This window comes from Ciona intestinalis, unplaced genomic scaffold, assembly GCF_000224145.3.
Source record: "Ciona intestinalis unplaced genomic scaffold, KH HT000119.2, whole genome shotgun sequence".
Taxonomy (NCBI): domain Eukaryota; kingdom Metazoa; phylum Chordata; class Ascidiacea; order Phlebobranchia; family Cionidae; genus Ciona; species Ciona intestinalis.
In genome coordinates this window covers 421,227-438,254 of record NW_004190441.2, presented here as the reverse complement: position 1 = coordinate 438,254, position 17,028 = coordinate 421,227, and the positions used below count along the sequence as shown (strand labels likewise).

The following is a 17,028-nucleotide window of genomic DNA, read 5'->3' as shown; positions in this document are numbered from 1 at the left end:
TACAGGGTTTATTGGAATATAAATCTTTGTATTAAATCTTAAAGTAGTAAAATTTTACTGTGGTATGAAGAAGATGCCTTTGTTCAGGTACATAAAGATTCTGTTAGGGTGTCATTGTAAAATTCTGGAGCAAGCTTTGGATAAAAAATGATACATAAATTCTATTTGTCTCTTCGAATATAATAGCAAAGATCAAATTTAATAAAAGAACAAAGAAGAGCGAATTGGTAGCAAAACAATAGTTGTAATTATTTCCTAAGGGTAAAAACTATTTGAGTAAAAGTGTCAAATAAAAGCGTGGCTGCTGAAAACTCGAAAGAGTATAATAAACCCATTATTGTATTGCAAAAAATAGTACCTTAAAAGCTATATTGAGAAAGATACAATGGATCCCAACTATCAACTCATGCCTGATGTAGTAAATGATAATTTGCCAGGCCTGAAGTTCACCAAAATCTACAGCAGGCTTGGGGTAAGTATTGGTGTTTGGTTTAGCTAAATACATAACAATAAAATTGAATAAAGTCTAAGGTCTAAAGCTTTTAAACTAAAGCTTGAGTTAAAAATAACCTTTGTTTAATGTAACAAATTTTATTTATCGTTTTGAAAACAGTAGTGAAAATCCAACTAATTAAAACAGCAAAGAGAAGGGAATCAACAGAAAAGCGACAGTCTTTAAAAATTAACATTTGTTGAAAACATATTTTTTGCTAACCCCCTCATTTTAACTAAATACATCTAACAAGATCTAATTATTGTTAAATTACAGATTGTTCAAGTGGTTATTGCCGTACTGTCCATCACCTTATCCACGACCACTGTAGTGATGGAACATAATTTACAAGGATACAGCATAAATATGGGTTCTGGAATCTGGTGTGGGGCCTTGGTTAGTATTGATATGTAGGTATTTCGGTATCTCTTGTGTTATAGTAGCGTGGGGGAAGATGGGACACCTTTAACACTTTAAATCTCATTATCCTGATCGTATTTTTAACAATTAACAACGATCTATTGGAGTCCTGTGGATGCGGTTTTAAAATTCTTTGAAGATGTTTTGTTTACTACCAAATGAGATGTGAAAATTGAATGAAAAGGTGTCCCATCTTCCCCCACCCTACTATATATCTGTTGCTAGAATAACAACACATAATTATTGAAACAATCGATTTTATTTTAGTTTCTTGTTTCTGGTGTGTTTTGCATTGTATCTGGAAAGAAGCCTTCACACTGCTGGGTAAGGAATATTAAAATTGGACTTATTTAAACATAGGAAACTATCTCTGGACAAAATGGGGTGCTCTTTACTTTCAATGAAACCTCAATTAGTTTTAATTCAATGCAAATTCAGTGTTGTTGTATTAGCAGACTTGCTTTTACCTTTATTACGTAAGTAGTTTTTTCCCTAGCTTGTTTTACTCGCACTTCTTGCTCCAAATTCCTCTTGGGTAATTAATCTGATTGTTGTTACTGTGTTATGAATTTATAAAGAGATAATTTTGAAAAAATGTTTGTTCATGATAATTTTTGTTATGACATTTTCTGTACAGTAATACTTTTTACTTTATTAGATTACTACTGGACTTGTTCTGTCTATACTTTCTGCTGTTTTTGCAGCTGCAATGGCATCTTTTGAGGTGACTTGTGCATTATACAATGAAGCAAGTGGAAGAGTATCTACTGATGTAGATATTACTGTAAGTGTTTGTAATTGCTTATTTATATTACATCTAATATTTTAACCATGTCTTACCACACTGTATATAAAATATAAACTTAGTTGTCTAAGTTGTAACTAAAAAAAAATTTGTGTTACAACGACTGTCATTGCCATGCTATGCTATGATAAATAAGTTACATACGTGGTAACTCGTAAGCTGGCATGAGGTGTATGAAACAGAACACCTGTGTTGTACCCACTGTTGTTGAGGATAAATAAGATACTTTAATTCATTCATTCATTTAAAATATTGCTGGAATAATGTAAAGTAAATTCATGTTGTGCGTACAGGATATACTGGTTGTATTGCATGCTGTCCTTGGGTGTTTGGGAACTGTTGACATCATCATATCGTGCATATATGCTGGCTACTGTTGCCCTGCACTTTGTTGCTCGAGACAACATGTGGTATTTATATAAATTCATTTTGTTGTCACCTTGGAATGAATTTTACTTGTGGTGTGAAAATGAAGTGGGGTACTGTGTGTGTTTTCCCCATAAAAGCATTTTGTCAGTTAGTAAACAAATAATAACTAAGAAAGACATGTACATGCTGAACCCATATATAAAATACTTGGTCACAAACTGACATTTAGTTTCATTCATGATATAAATCAATCATTACATTGATTGTATATACCATTTAAATTTTACTAATACAAAAAATACATCTTTAGAAAATTGTTTTTTTTCAGAGTTATGAAGATGGAAATGTTCAAGTTTGTACTGTTTTACAAAATGGTTCAGTCTCAAGAACAAATTTGGGTAAGTTTTGCCTGATACATGATATTCTACTTTGTTGTTGTTACTTTATTTATGAAAAATGTAACAATTTTGTGTACAGAGTCACGGACACATCTTGAAACGAAGAAATATTCATGTTACAACCAAGATACGGAAAACAGTGTTTCAATCTGAACCATTGTGACATTAACTTTTTGATGTACATAAAACTTTAAAAAATGTTAATCTATGATTTTGTAAATTTATTATATAAATTTGTATGAATTGTCTTATATAATTTGTTTAATTTACAGACCAGGCATAGATAGTACAAGTTGGAATATTAGAGAAATGTAGCTTTGGCAATGAATGTATAGTGTTACCAAAAATGAGGTTCAATTCAAAATGGTACAAAATATACACTGTTATCCTGTTTAAACTACACGATGTTATGCCATATATTTTTCTGGGAACTAAATACCAGAGCCATAGAAATACCGAGTAGTCCAACCCATTGTTACGTAAAAGACAAATTGAACGGCAATTTGGTTCCAAAATAACACAGTAGGTATAGGGAAAATGCATGTTTTTCGGTAAATTAGAGAAAAACTTAAGTCTAAAAACAAATTTAAAGGTTGAAAAGTGTAAAAAACAAGTGTTATTTGTTTTCTGTATCAAAAAAAGTCAAAAAATGGAATTAGAAGCGGTTGATTTGTGACATTTTAGTCATTTAATGGGGGTAAATTTATATGTTTTTTCAAAAAAATGTTTGGTAATGTAAATAGAAGCTGTTTTACGCCTTTCCACTAAAGGAAATCGCAAATAAAACTCAACAAGTTCGTTTAAATTCATTGCGAAAGTCACCGCTTTTGCTCTATTTTGAACACACAAAGACGGCAGTTGGACTACTCGGTGTTTTTACGACTCTGCTAAATACCGTCATGTGCAAAGATTGCAACTAACGAAATGTTGTTGCGCTTTAGCATCTTCTAGCGGTAGTGTTTTTGTTTGTTTTTGGAACATTTCTCACATTACCTTGATAGCAGCTATCGGTCATGTGTTATGACTATGTGGTAAACTGCTAATGAAGACCACGAGCGCGCTAAACAGCTGAATGAAGTGATAAACGTTTTCGCCATTCTTAAACTAGGCAAGATGACTTAGATTTGTGACTGTTAATAGCAAATAGCTTGATTAGTGTAAGTCTACCGCCTATATGCAGTGCTGAGTGCATTAAATTTGCTATATACAGTACCGGTAAAATAGCGCTGATTGAATGTTTCCCATTATAAAGTATGGCAGCTTTGATAGTATAATAGCAATGGGAGTAATATGTCGTAATTTGCACGTTTACATTATTATACTTATAATATAAAATGGTTAATTAACGTTCAAAAAGTTTTATCAGAATTAAATTGTTAAATATACGTTTTATAACCCCATACCACAGTATAAATAGGTTTATAGTTGTGTTGTTATGTTTGGTAGAATTACTTGTAATATATGGCCGAAGCAATTTGATGTTAGATCCCTCTACCTGTCTGCCAGGGTGTTAAACTTCTACACTGTACTTGGTGTCTCACCCAAAGCATCGCCCGAAGATATAAAGAGTTCATACTTTGCAAAATGTAAGGTGTTTCACCCAGATAAGCATAGAGGCGACCAAGCCATGCATAAGAGGTTTGTTGAAGTGAATGAAGCTTATGAGACGTTAAAGGATCCTTTGAAACGGAAGGAATACGACTTGCTTCATATTTCGCCAAACAAACGGAGGACAAATTCTCGTTCAAGTTACAGCTGGGGTGGCACACGTGCCAGTCCTGATGACGTGTGGAGAGAATGGAAGAAAGCAGGAGGAGCTAAACCATCCTCGGATCGCTGGGAGCAGAGGAGAGAGGACTGGGTGCGGCGGCAACATCACTGGTATGAACAAGACATGCATTTCCGGCATTCGGCGCAAAGTCAAAGTTCCAGAGCGGGTAAAAATCGTCGCAAAGATCCACTTTTTGATTATTGGGAAACTGTATATCAAGATCAAAACCAAACTAAAAGCGACAGAAATGCTCCAACAAATTCCCACCAAGAAATAGCAAAAGCTGAACGAATTTTAATTTTTTCTTTTTTTTTAGCTCTTAGTTTTATTTTAATAATGCGCGTTACATTATCTGCAAGATCTTTGTCGCAGAGTCAAGAATATGATAAAGAAACTGAACAATTTTTAAATAGAAAACACAAAAAGTCACAGTTAAACAGTAATGGTGGCAAACTAGATCCTGAATTAGAATTAAAAACAGAAGATGTATAATAATGATAGTATTTTTGTTCTATAGTTAAATAACATATTAAAATATTTGTTCTGTAGTCCATTAAGTCCCATAAAGTATTGCCAAATTTTTATTTTACGCATAACTATTTACATATTCTAATGCAAGATTTTGTATGTAAACAGTTGTTAAAAATGGGGCTGTTATGGAGAACACAAAATTACAAAATGTTTTGTAGTTCTATCTAAGTATCATACTTTCTTCTAATTTGAATATTTGTTGTTTTTATAATGAGGTTAAAGGTTAATTAAGTAGTATGTATAAGATACATGGATGCCTGAGGATTCAATTTAACCGAGGTGTGGTGGAGAAACTATTGAGCACAACGAGTATCATAAGGAACCATTATGCTGTACTGGGTGTCCATGAAGGGGCAAGTGTGGAAGAAATTAAGGAATGTTACATCAAGAAATGTAAAGAACTCCACCCTGATAAACATCATGGGGACCCAGCCATGCACGAAAAGATCGTCAAAATTAATGAAGCATATCGAGTGTTGATTGACCAAAAGTCGAGAACTGAATATAATTATGGAAGAAATCCCAAAGGAAGCTCGTTTAACCCTGACTATGATATGGTAAGAATCACTTCCGCAACCAATATGCTGGGAAGGAATACAAAGAAGTGTTTAAAGGAACGCAGAAGAATGTACTAGCTTGTGCTATTCTTACATTCATTATAATGTACACTGTTCTTGTTTGCCAGTTCATTTTAAAACCTCCAAAACCTCAAGGTCCCGGAACCAGTGATTTAAATTTGGTCCAAACTAAGTTAGGCAACGAATATAAACGCTCGAGGCCAACGAGTGATCGTAGGGTAAAAACACCAACAGGAATTAATAAAGACAAAACGTAGCTAAGATATTACAATTGTTGAAATTATTCTCTTTTATTTAAAGTAAATTACAGCAGCAGTCAATACCAAAGGTGTCTCAGTTTTTAGTGTTTAACAAAACTCTTGGGTGACATTGTTGCAGTTATAGTTATTGTTGTGAATGCATTGCTTATTTGTGTAAGCTGGACACCCAACAACAGGGTAATACCCTTTCTTAAGGTGAAAAATTAATGTGCTAAAACATGTGATGTCAACCCTGTTTTAAAAGGATGTTCAACATCTAATCCCCAACATTACAATGGCAAATATTGTTGCTGGGTGAGTCAAACCAATTTAAATCACTGCTTCAAATTTGCAAGTATATATTGGTTTATATATATATATAAACATAATATATTTATGTTGTTTGGGGTGCACCACCTTAACTAATTCCTGAATTTCTGCCAGTGGTGAATTGTGTTTTTGTTTAAATGGCAGAATATTTTATCACTGTGATTTATTGGCATTATATATATATGTTATTGCAGGAGTTCTAAGTTAAGTTTTGGCCTGCAGTGATACATGTTGTAACAGCTGCAGTAATTTCAATTTTATGCAAAATGTTTAAAATTAGTTCAATTCTCACCCACTGCGTTAGGAGCAGGGGAAGAAGTGTTTTTATTTCTGCCGTTAATTCCTCACATTACGATGTTCTCGGGGTAAAACAAGACGCAACCACTGAGCAAATAAAAGCTTCGTTTATTGAAAAATCGAAAAACTTTCATCCAGACTCAGGGTCTTACACCGAGAAGGATGGTCACATGAAATTTGTTGAATTAAACGAAGCTTATTCTGTTCTTATGAAAGAAAACTCAAGGAAGATCTATGATGTGAGCTTGAATGGGGGTGGGTCCATATATGACGGTGGCGATTCACCTAAGAGTCAGGGGATGTCAAGTGAATTATATTTCATGGTTGGAGCTATACTCGCCATAGCTGCTACTTTCGTTATGTTAGAAGTCGCTTCCATTGAGGATGAAAAAGATTTGGAAGAATTAGAAAAACAACGGACTATGTGGTTGAAAGCTCGACAAGGAAAGAAATCGGATTGATTTGTTTGAAACTAAATTTGGTTTAATTCAATTTATTGCATCTTCATGCTGTTGTTTATTCTGTGGCGTTTTCATTTTGGGGTTTTTTGTTTTTATTAAGACTGATATGTGATAAAATTAAATCTTTTTTACGGTGCGAAAAATAGTCTTTTAATAATGGTGCAGAAGTTGTTGCAAAATCTTGCAACTAAATCTGTTTTACTTTTTTTCAAAAAAGCACTTATGCCTACTATTAGAATATTATTTTTCCAAAGTTAGTTTACGCCATTACCACCTTTCATAAATATAATATTGCTTGTTTGTCAAATTCAAACTTCTGTGACATGACCTTTTTCCTGCTATGTATTTTAATTTAATTATACATGCACTAGGCACAATAAGCAACTAAAACAAATACCTGAAAGATTTGATCATTTATTATTAGTTTAATGTGAAAAGACTTAGTAATATGTTTTTGACAAACATGTTAATTTTAATTAAAAATATTTTATAGGCTCATTTGGTATAAAAAATGTAGTGTATTTCTGACATTTCCTTAATGAAGTCTTGCCAAATGGCAGACAAAAAAACGTTGCAAATACACTAGGTTTTTGATACCAGGTGAACTGCTACAAGATTTTTTCAAGTGTTCTGTTTTTATTGCCATTCGAGTTGTTAATATATAATGAGTGTGCAGAGTGTAAATGGTAGGGAATGTTTAGAGCAACATTAAGGTTAACCTATGTAACAAAACAACACCCACGTAGTCTGTTTGTTTCCTGTATTAAATCCACATATTATGATGTACTTGGGGTAAAGAGGGATTCTTCCCAGGAGGAAATTCGTGCGTCATTTATTGAGAAGTCCAAGGATCTGCATCCAGATTCTTCAAACCAAGACACACATCTGAAATTTATTGAAATAAATGAGGCATATTCTGTTCTTAGTCGAATTGATTTACGATCACTATACGATAAAGAGCTTGAGGATGCTACAGCTGGAGGTATCGTGGTGGACAACCATGCTGTGAACCCCTACCGCTCATCTGCCTACCAAAGCCCATATCCTGCTTACAACGAAGCATGGCAGAATGCAGATAGGTGGACAGACTACCATAATACATACGGTACAAGCCGAGCAAAACGCGTCGCACAGCGAGGCCAGCATCTCCCATTTTGGAAGAACTTCTTTAACCACAAACTTGAGCATGGGGGTGGGGGCCCACAGTTTGCGAGCCATGGACCAGTGAAACGACATCCTTTGTCAAAACAGTTCAAGTTTGCTTTGATAATGATCGGGGTGATTGTAATTGCTGGATTCTCGCTTATTTGTATAACAAAGGACGGCCATTTTGATTTTGATAAGTTAAAAAGGGAAAGAACTTTACAGATATTATCTAAAATAAGCAGAAGTAACAGCAACCAATTTTATGACGAAAAGTAAAGTTAATTTTTATTTTCGTTAAAGTCCGATGTTTTTAATACAGTGTCTTAATTCCCATAAAATTGATATATTTTTGCCATATAAGCACCAAATCCGGGGTTCCATGGAATATTCTGCACTGCGTTAATCAGTAAACATTACAAAGTTAGGTCTCATATAAATGTTTACTAACTACTCCTGGATCATCTAATTCACCTGTATTGAAAAAGTTTGTATTCTATTCTGTCTGAATTACTTTTTAAATTATTACTTTATTATTTTTCATTGTTTAGAATACGATCAGGATATTTGGATATTATGTGTTAGCTGAAGGTATTCCATCTTCCCCACCCTACTATATTACTTTATTATTGTTCTAGTAATTCTGATACACAGCGATCTGCATGTTCAAGTTAAGGTTTGAATAACATGCTGTCGAATAGGCTTCGTAGCTTGTTGTCACAACACAAGATATTTCAAGATGATGAAACCACAGCAGAGTTGCCCACAGAACCATCACATGATGATAGAGTGAAGCAACTTGTATATATTGATGGCAGCAACCTGTTTGTATGGAAGGAAGCAAGGAGTTGTATATTGACAACTAATCTGAGATCTTCACTGGATGGGAAAGATGGAATAATACAGGTTTGTATTAGTTAACTCGCGTGTCAGGTCTGCCAAAACAACAAAAAGTTTGTATTAGTTTAACTAGTGTGGTGACCAGTCCAAAAAACACCAGTCGTTAAAATACTACCCTTGTCATTCTAATTGTCACATTGTGGGGCTTTATTAAATAGGCTACAGGTGTTCTATCTTATACAACACACCACTTGTGTAAAAATATGCAACTTTGTGGGTGATTTTTTATATCTATGACTGACAATGTAGATAACCAATAGTGACCACTGGGTTGGAGCAATTGCTTTTGGTTTGGGGTATTTTTCCAAATTTTTTTCTTATTTAAATTTTATTTTTCAGGTATTTTACTGTCAAAACGCACCATTGTTCGAAGTGAACAAAATATCATTCAACCACACAAACACGCACGTGGCACTTGTTGGTTCGCGCGGTGCAACTGTGCTTACATTACCTCGTAGGTGGGGTAAGGAAGCTTTGTATGAAGGTGGGAAACCAAGTATTACTTGCAGGTGAACGAGTTATAACATAGGTGTTCTGTTTATATGTTTTTTCTATGGGTACCAATTTGAATGACCCATTAGTGGCCACTGGGTTGGAGCAATTTTCATAAAGTATCTTGCCCAAAGATACATCCCACACTATAACATGATTGTGGAAGAGCACAACTAAATTATGAATTAATACTGTTCGTAACTTAACATATATATACTGTATACTGTATTTTTTAAATTTCCTGTTAACTGTATTTAGTGTTTTTACGGTGTATATATTTTATTGTGCCCAGTCCTAATATGGCAACAATAACAATGTTAACTTATATTCCAGATCGTTTGCAGTAGCCGAGCGTTTCTTCATGAGCAACATCTCGGTCCAGCTCCTTCAAGCTTCCTGGTATCCCTCCACATCCTCCCAACATCCCCATCTTTGCATCCTAACTTCCGATAATATCCTCCGTATATATAATGCAACCACTGACCCACAAACCCCCGTTCAAACCCATAAGTTGAACCAAACAACTGACCTTAACAACACCCCAATGTCAGCGTCAAGGATGTCGCTGCAATCCATGTGAGAAAACTTTAACATATTTTTAAAATTCTTTTAACATTTAGATATCGCATTTATTATGCAATGTTTTGATTTTGATGTAAAACATCAACTATCCTGTTTGATTGAGCATAATCTACTTTTGCTACAATCCATTAGCGACTTTTTTAACATATTTAACATATTTTCAATTTTAGTCAATTTTTAACATATTTTAATGAGACGTAGGCATCAGGTTAGGGGAGTGACATGTCACCTGCTTTTTAAAACAGGGCTTGCATAATGTGGTTTAGCACCATAGCTTTATTGGTGTTTTATGCATCAGTGTTTTAATTGTAAACTTTTGCTTTAACTACAGGTTCTCAATCACCAGCAGACTTGGTGAAACAATGACATTATTATCAGAGTTTTAGAATAGTTATATATTTCAGGAACAGCCTATATTCAATCAAGGGTTATTTTTGCACAGGTTCTCAATCACCAGCAGACTTGGTGAAACAATCGTGTCGTTTGACTTTGCTTCAGTGATGTTACACACCCCCCCGCATAGAACTCATCTTCGTAAGAAACCTGAACCTGTGTCCCTACAACCGATATATTTACTGCAGGGCAACGGAGATGTGCTTCTTCTGCTCACTTCACTCACAGATAACAAGTGGGATATTTAATTTTATATTGAAATGTACGTCTGTAATAACAAAGGCATCAAACCTAAGTTGGCAGGTTGGGCAGTTTTACCCTGATACTGCATTAGGTAAACAGTACAACCAATAATTTGTATTTTTTATGTAGGAATTTGTATATATAACTATCCTCACCTCCCTTGCATTTTCAAAGTTTGTTCGCCCGTATTTAATCACTGTTGCTGCCAGGCACTTGTATTTTGACTTTTCGGCAACAGTTTTGCTAACTGACGTTGAAACGTCCTTTATAGGTCTTCCTCATCAGGTTAGAAATCATATTTATTTTTTATATTTAAATTTATGTTTGTATTTACAAAGGCACCAAACCTGGGGTAGCACTGTAGCAGGGTGGGCAACTTTACTGGAAAATGTTTATATATACTGCCAAATGTTTAAAAACACCAAATAGTATTTTTTTACATTTTTTCAAATTCCAAATCAAATCTTGTCAGATTCAGCCACGGAATGCTCCAAGGTCCCTTGATCATGCTCCCACCAGCAGAGGACAACTATGGTGTAGATTCGTGTTCTATCCTCGTGATGGAGTCGTCACCCACCACGATCGTCATAGCAACCACTGCCGGTAAGCTTCACCACTGTGTGGCGCTATGGGGCACCGACACAAACGATGAACTTTCACCAGATTCAGATGCAGAAGTAAGTTTTGTAAACTTTTGTAATTTCTTGTATTAAAGGCATTGAGTAGGTAATGACAGTGCCCATTTAACGAGTATGTTACTTATTTATCCGTGCGTGACAGGGCAAACGACAGTCGTTATAATACGTGCATTCTGTTTTACACCTCGTGCCCGCTTACAAGTTGCCACATATGTAACTAACCTGTATGACTGACAATCTATACAACCCATTAGTGACCACTGGGTTGGAGCAATTGCTGTGAAATGTTTTCCCAATGACAAACTTCTATTAGTACCAGTGCCGAGCATTGAACCCGGTATCCTTCAGTTATGATGCTCCTAACCACTAAACCACTGCACCAGACATTCATGTTTCGACCTCCTAATTTGTTCGCTTAATTTTTCGTTTTAAAAGAGTGGGAGTGTGTTAAGTTATCATTGTTTTAGATCCTATTGTATCTAATTTGTTTGTGTGGTGCCCCTCCCCAATCATGTGCATTATGTTCTGCCTCAGTGATTTTGCCTTCTTCCTTTTTTTGTCTGACCTCCTGTCTGACCTTGTTGGTCATTCATTCTAAACATGTGTTTGTGTTGTGAGGTGCTCTTAATAAACTTAACCACTGACGTACTTGATTTTTACAGTCAATATCCTCGTACCGAAGCACACGTAGCAACACCGATCTGAACCCACCAACTCTTTATGTTTACGAATCGGTTGAACTCGAGTTGGATCTTTTAGATGAAGACGTTCCTGAGAATCATCACATTATTTTACATAAAGGTGGGATTGTGTTTAGTTGTCACTAACTTTATACACGTTTTTATTTCTACTCTGTATTGGTGACCAGAGGTCCTACACGACCTACAGCAAGATTTGTCATGGGATCTGAGATTTATGCCAGAGTTGTCCCATTACCCTGACACCCAATGCTACAACCCATTAGTAATCGCTAGATTCAATATTTTAACATTGGGATAATTGACAATCTCTAGTCTATTAACTCTGGTCCCATGACATGCCTTACTGTAGGACCTCACCCACATAGATAATGTGCATATAGAATGTTGGGGTAATGGGTCAAACTCTGACATGGCTTACTGTAGAACTTTAACCAATAACTCATTATCCCCAGACACAATATTAATGACCCGCTATCACTGCTCCACCTCCGTTGGCGTGCACTCTATCGCCCTCCCATGGTTGAAGAAGATGGATGGGTTCATACGAGCCGATGAAGACGACATGAACAACCTTGCTGGTCTCTCACATGTAAGTTAAAAATTATCATAAGATATGTTAAGATGAAGTCTAAGTTCCATTCTATACGGGTGAGGTCTTTGGGGGACCCGGGATTTAAGCCAGAGTTGCCCATTACCCCAACTTTGTATATGCACATTCTATTCTATATGGGTGAGTTCCTACAGTGAGGCACACCACGGGACCTGGGATTTATGCCAGAGTTGGCTCATTACCCCAACACCCTTGTGCGTCAGAAACAAAGTGAAGTTTCTTATTCTGTCCCGACTCCAGCGTCCCGACTAAGTTTCATTTTCTGGCCCAACTTTTGTCACTGTTTTATATGGCCTATATATACAGAATACAGTATATATCAGCAACAGTACATACAAACTATATTCACCCAACTTAACCAACTAATCCCTACAGGATGATCCATGTATAGTTGAACACGTCCTCTGCACCAAACCCACCCCATCCACCTCACCCTGCCCCATAGTTGGCATCACCATCGCTACCGACCCTGTGTTTGGACCAACCCTGTTATGTTTGATGGCTGACAACCATTGCACAACTGTGCCCCTGCTGTGAGGGATAAATAAGTAGTTTGTCGGGATCTCAAAATTTTCACACACACTGTATTGGGTAGTACCTTACTAGTTAAAGGGGCGTTTTCTTAGAAGCTGTTTCTTTTTCTGAAACTTCAGTGGTACCTTTAGATGACATTTGACCATTCCAAATTTTAAATTTTCGCTGATATGCTCCTTTAACTTTACTTGTACCCACAAAATTAAACATGTTGTAATTCATAAGTGGGCAATGGTAGAGGCCAATAAGATAATTTAATATTACCAATGACATATTTTTTGTAGTGTTTACAATAGGTTAGAGATTTTATATTATTCCACCACAGCAACACATTCGTACCTTCACCCCCACCCCTGATGTCTGAAGGTGGTGACACCACTGTAACACCAACCCCTGTGAAGCGAAGTGAGTTGAGTTTCATTGACCATATCAAAGCAATGTTGAAACGTGATGTATCGCAACCTATCATCAGGTAAGACATTAGTGCTCTACTTACTGTGTATGGAGTTTATGTATTGCTTGTACATATTTACAAAACCTGTGCTAATGTCCTTGGGCAAGACTTTTAAACAGCATTTGTTCCAACCCAGTGGTCACCAATGGGTCGTTCAAACGATCGGCCATACAGAAAAAAATCACCCACAAAGTTACATTCGTTGTAACTCGTAAGGGGGCTTAAGGTGTATAAAATGGAACACCTGTGTTATAACGACTGTCGTTGCCCCGCGATGCAAGGATAAAGAAAGTTACATTCATTCATTATTCTTTGACAGTTAAAACTACTGTTTACCATTATAAGTTCTTTATATATTCCACCCCAGATCAAGAAGTTTTATACAGATGTGGTTTTCTTGGTCACCACATTCTCTTTCCGTATGTTCCATTACCGGTGTATACTATAGATAAAAAAAATTGAAATAAGGTTATTTTAGAATCTAGCAAATATGAGTTGTTAACAAAAATAACAACATGTGTATGACCACACACATTCTATTGGTGCAACCAATATATTTTTTAACTTTTCCCACCATAGATCAGGAAGTCACCATCAACCCATGAGTGAGCGTGAGTGCCTCCAAGTGGTGACACGAGCTACACAAGTATTACGTGACGAATATATGTTGAAACAAAAGTTGGCACGAAACGCGATCAACAAACGTGTCAAACTATTGGTGGATCTTAAAGAACATCAGATTGATGAACTTCAACAATTAGAGGAGCAGAAGTAAGGGTTATATATGTGTATGTGTGTATTATAAATCTAAAAGAGATATTCTGCAATCTTTTTTTGGACAAACTCTTTTTTTCCATCATTAAAAATAAATTCTAAGTTGTAACTTAATAAAAAAAGTTTTGCTCTCTAGAGAATTGCTGACGTGTGACATTTGTACGACATTTGTAAAATAAAAATACGTTTTAGTTTTTGGAAAGTGTACTTCTCTGTAGTGTTAAATTATATGTTATTTTGACAAACTAATCTAGAAAAAAAAATATATTCTTCCTGAATAAAGAAAGTATTAGAGAATCACCCTTTTCCAAAAAAAAAAGTTAATATAAACATATTTTCCTTTTTTTTAGAGAAATGCTGACGGACAACGCTGAGATGCTGGCAAACAAATACGAGGATTGTAAAGAAAGACAAGAGGAGTTGGTTGGGAGGTTGGAGGATGTTGTGAGGAGGATCAAGGATCGGGATCCCGTGTTGTCCAAGGTAGGAGAAGACTTCTTCCCAAACATGTCTTTTTGGAAGATTTTGTTATCAGGAGAATTTTTTAAGGGGGCGAAATTTTTGGTTTGGATGATTTTAAATTTTTTTGAGATTTTTTCTTTCAGGACGATTTCAAGTTAGAGCAACCACACATGTTTATAATAGGACCATAGGCGACACTCTTTTAAAACTGCTTGGTAAGCAGCCCTGCCACCCCAGGTTTGAAGCCTATGAATTAGATCCCCATGTTATAACTTGATTACCCCACCCCACAAGGATAAATACGTGGTAATGAAATAAGCATCACTTTTTAACTAAAGCATCATTTATACAAGCCGAACATGAGATGCTGAAAAATTGATGTTCTGTTTTAAACAATTAACAACAGTTTATGGGAGTGAGGATACAGTTTCATAATTCTTTGAATGTTTTTTGTTTACTACCCAATGGTACGAGAAAATAGAATGAAAGGTGTCCCATCCTTCCCCACTCTACTATACTAAATATCCTTTTAAGTTATAACTCAACCATCATCCATACAAGGCTGAACATGAAATGAGCAAAGAACTCAAATTGATGAAGGACAAGTTATGGCAGGTTGACAATCGTATCAAACAACTGAAGATTAAACAAGAATACCAGGAAGATAAATTATCCTCCAGTGGTAAACGAAGATCAGGTTCCTCTACATCAGTTCAGAAGGAGAAACTTAAACAAATATTGTTGGAGGAGTAAGTTAGTGTTGTTTATGGATAAATTTGGTGTACATAACAGGTTCCCTGGTGTGTCACACTGTAGGACCTCAATTTTAATTAATATGTCACATAGACACATAACATAATAGAGATGTGCTTTGCCACTAATATTTGAATAAAACGCATGGCGGGGCAACGACAGTCGTTACAACACGGGTGTTCTGTTTCATACACCTCGTGCCCGCTTATAAGTTACCATGTATCTAACTTTGTGGGTGATTGTTTTTTTGAATTGTTTCTTGCGATTGCGCTTAAAAATTTTTTCTTTTCAGTGGAGAAAAAATCCATGAATTGATAAAGAAGCTTAACAACATGAATTCACTTGCTGGTTTATGAGGAACTTTTAGTTGTTGGGAGCTACACGTTGATTTGGGAAACCCAACACTACCAGTGTATTGACTTTTAAATCAATGAATAAACTTTGATAAAGTTAATGTTTGGTGTATTATATAAATGAATGACTTTATGCTGTTTCTTTGGTCTCGGTAACTATAACGGTAACGAAGGTAGGAAAAAATTACAAAAGCGAAATGACGGGAAACGACAGTCGTTATAATATTACATTTACCGCAGCGATTTTGAGATACGTGAACCGATAGAACTGCCCGTTCTTAATAAAGTTTTAGGACATTGTAATCGCATATTAACATGGCTGGTTTGCAACACTTTTTGGGACCTTTGCGGGCGCGTGTGTCCTTGGGAAATACACTTAACACGCCAGTGGCGAAACGAAGCGCAACCGTTGTCGCTACTACAGCAAAGGTACAACAGGCCACCTCTTGGCCTAAATCTCGGGCCCAATGACTAGCATCGCTGTTGGACACCACCCACGTAGAATTAGATACAGACAATAAGGCTCCAACACAGTGGTCACTAATGGGTTCTCCTAATAATTAGCCACAAAGTTACATATGTGGTAACTTGTAAGCAGGCACGAGGTTTATGAAACAGAACACCCGTGTTATAACGACTGTCGTTGCCCATTCATGCGAGGGTAAATAAGTTTCATTCATTTAGTTCAGTTTTTAATTTATTCGATATTTGCAAAAATGTCTTTTCGTCGCAATCACTACGTTAAAAGTAAGAGGTTCGAATAAATAAATGAAAATTGGTTGGCAAACATTTGAAAACAAAGATCATCTTGATTTACTTTAGCGCAAATACGTTGCTACCAAGTAGAAGAAGGCAAGAGAGCCACAAAGTTTTAACAATCGAATTAAAGCTGTTGTAAAACCATGTAAGAGATTGGTCAGGTTTCCAAGTTTTACAATATTTGATTCAAAGATATTTTTATATTTTTTCAATGCCGTTGGAAATGTCTGTTAGTTGGTTGAGTAACAGTGAAGAGCCCCATTATGACATTGCTGTTTCAATATTGGATGAGATCCTATACAGCGTTGCATGATAGCTGAGATTTAGGCCAGATTTGGCTCATTACCCCAACATTGTATGTGCACATTCTATATGGGTGAGGACGTGAGGTCCTACAGCGTGGCATGCCATGAGACCTGAGATTCAGGCCAGAGTTAGCTTACCAGTTAGAGATTGCTTGGCAAGAATTTAAAAAGAATTATGAAACGCGCTTGGCAAAATGCAAGCTGGTTTGTCACGCCTTTATTTGAGACTAATACAATAAC

The 17,028-nt window shown here is 35.9% G+C and overlaps 6 protein-coding genes across 7 annotated transcripts; all 6 read left to right on the top strand.

The window, feature by feature from the left end:
* Nucleotides 1–21: 21 nt before the first annotated feature.
* On the top strand, nt 22–2,884 carry LOC100180652 (membrane-spanning 4-domains subfamily A member 18-like). Of its 2 annotated transcripts, XM_018815936.2 has the most exons (7): nt 48–472; nt 770–889; nt 1,181–1,237; nt 1,572–1,697; nt 2,012–2,128; nt 2,416–2,485; nt 2,565–2,884. In XM_018815936.2, exons 1-7 carry the CDS (start codon nt 386–388, stop codon nt 2,636–2,638), a joined length of 651 nt encoding a protein of 216 aa, XP_018671481.1. In that variant the 5' UTR covers nt 48–385; the 3' UTR covers nt 2,639–2,884. The 2 variants fall into 2 exon arrangements, with proteins under 2 accessions (XP_002131499.1, XP_018671481.1); XM_002131463.4 differs by lacking the exon at nt 2,012–2,128 and having other exon boundaries at nt 22–472.
* Nucleotides 2,885–3,897: 1,013 nt separating this feature from the next.
* LOC104266622 (chaperone protein DnaJ-like) lies at nt 3,898–5,008 on the top strand. The gene has a single exon (XM_026838835.1). The coding sequence runs from the start codon at nt 3,921–3,923 to the stop codon at nt 4,746–4,748; it is 828 nt and encodes a 275-aa protein (XP_026694636.1). The 5' UTR covers nt 3,898–3,920; the 3' UTR covers nt 4,749–5,008.
* Nucleotides 4,991–6,128, top strand: LOC100183104 (dnaJ homolog subfamily C member 4). Its single transcript, XM_009863305.3, has one exon. The coding sequence runs from the start codon at nt 5,024–5,026 to the stop codon at nt 5,420–5,422; it is 399 nt and encodes a 132-aa protein (XP_009861607.1). The 5' UTR covers nt 4,991–5,023; the 3' UTR covers nt 5,423–6,128.
* LOC108949281 (dnaJ homolog subfamily C member 4-like) lies at nt 6,128–7,424 on the top strand. The gene has a single exon (XM_018815920.2). It carries the CDS (start codon nt 6,201–6,203, stop codon nt 6,690–6,692), a length of 492 nt encoding a protein of 163 aa, XP_018671465.1. The 5' UTR covers nt 6,128–6,200; the 3' UTR covers nt 6,693–7,424.
* Nucleotides 7,323–8,473, top strand: LOC101241966 (dnaJ homolog subfamily B member 6). Its single transcript, XM_004227175.4, has one exon. The coding sequence runs from the start codon at nt 7,386–7,388 to the stop codon at nt 8,112–8,114; it is 729 nt and encodes a 242-aa protein (XP_004227223.2). The 5' UTR covers nt 7,323–7,385; the 3' UTR covers nt 8,115–8,473.
* LOC100185467 (nuclear pore complex protein Nup88) lies at nt 8,472–15,813 on the top strand. The gene is made up of 13 exons (XM_002131340.4): nt 8,472–8,741; nt 9,075–9,244; nt 9,561–9,803; nt 10,252–10,437; nt 10,918–11,122; nt 11,746–11,884; nt 12,237–12,373; nt 12,770–12,927; nt 13,254–13,400; nt 13,962–14,153; nt 14,507–14,639; nt 15,180–15,367; nt 15,664–15,813. Exons 1-13 carry the CDS (start codon nt 8,523–8,525, stop codon nt 15,725–15,727), a joined length of 2,181 nt encoding a protein of 726 aa, XP_002131376.1. The 5' UTR covers nt 8,472–8,522; the 3' UTR covers nt 15,728–15,813.
* The last annotated feature ends 1,215 nt before the right edge of the window (nt 15,814–17,028 follow it).

Excerpts from the sequence above, each read along its gene's own strand:
- LOC100180652 (XM_018815936.2), top strand. The coding sequence starts at position 386 with ATGGATCCCAACTATCAACTCATGCCTGATGTAGTAAATGATAATTTG. Across the intron at positions 890-1,180 it reads GAATCTGGTGTGGGGCCTTG|TTTCTTGTTTCTGGTGTGTT; the intron begins GTTAGTATTGAT and ends ATTTTATTTTAG. Across the intron at positions 2,129-2,415 it reads GTTGCTCGAGACAACATGTG|AGTTATGAAGATGGAAATGT; the intron begins GTATTTATATAA and ends GTTTTTTTTCAG.
- LOC104266622 (XM_026838835.1), top strand. The coding sequence starts at position 3,921 with ATGTTTGGTAGAATTACTTGTAATATATGGCCGAAGCAATTTGATGTT.
- LOC100183104 (XM_009863305.3), top strand. The coding sequence starts at position 5,024 with ATGTATAAGATACATGGATGCCTGAGGATTCAATTTAACCGAGGTGTG.
- LOC108949281 (XM_018815920.2), top strand. The coding sequence starts at position 6,201 with ATGTTTAAAATTAGTTCAATTCTCACCCACTGCGTTAGGAGCAGGGGA.
- LOC101241966 (XM_004227175.4), top strand. The coding sequence starts at position 7,386 with ATGTTTAGAGCAACATTAAGGTTAACCTATGTAACAAAACAACACCCA.
- LOC100185467 (XM_002131340.4), top strand. The coding sequence starts at position 8,523 with ATGCTGTCGAATAGGCTTCGTAGCTTGTTGTCACAACACAAGATATTT. Across the intron at positions 9,245-9,560 it reads AAACCAAGTATTACTTGCAG|ATCGTTTGCAGTAGCCGAGC; the intron begins GTGAACGAGTTA and ends CTTATATTCCAG. Across the intron at positions 12,374-12,769 it reads ACCTTGCTGGTCTCTCACAT|GATGATCCATGTATAGTTGA; the intron begins GTAAGTTAAAAA and ends TAATCCCTACAG.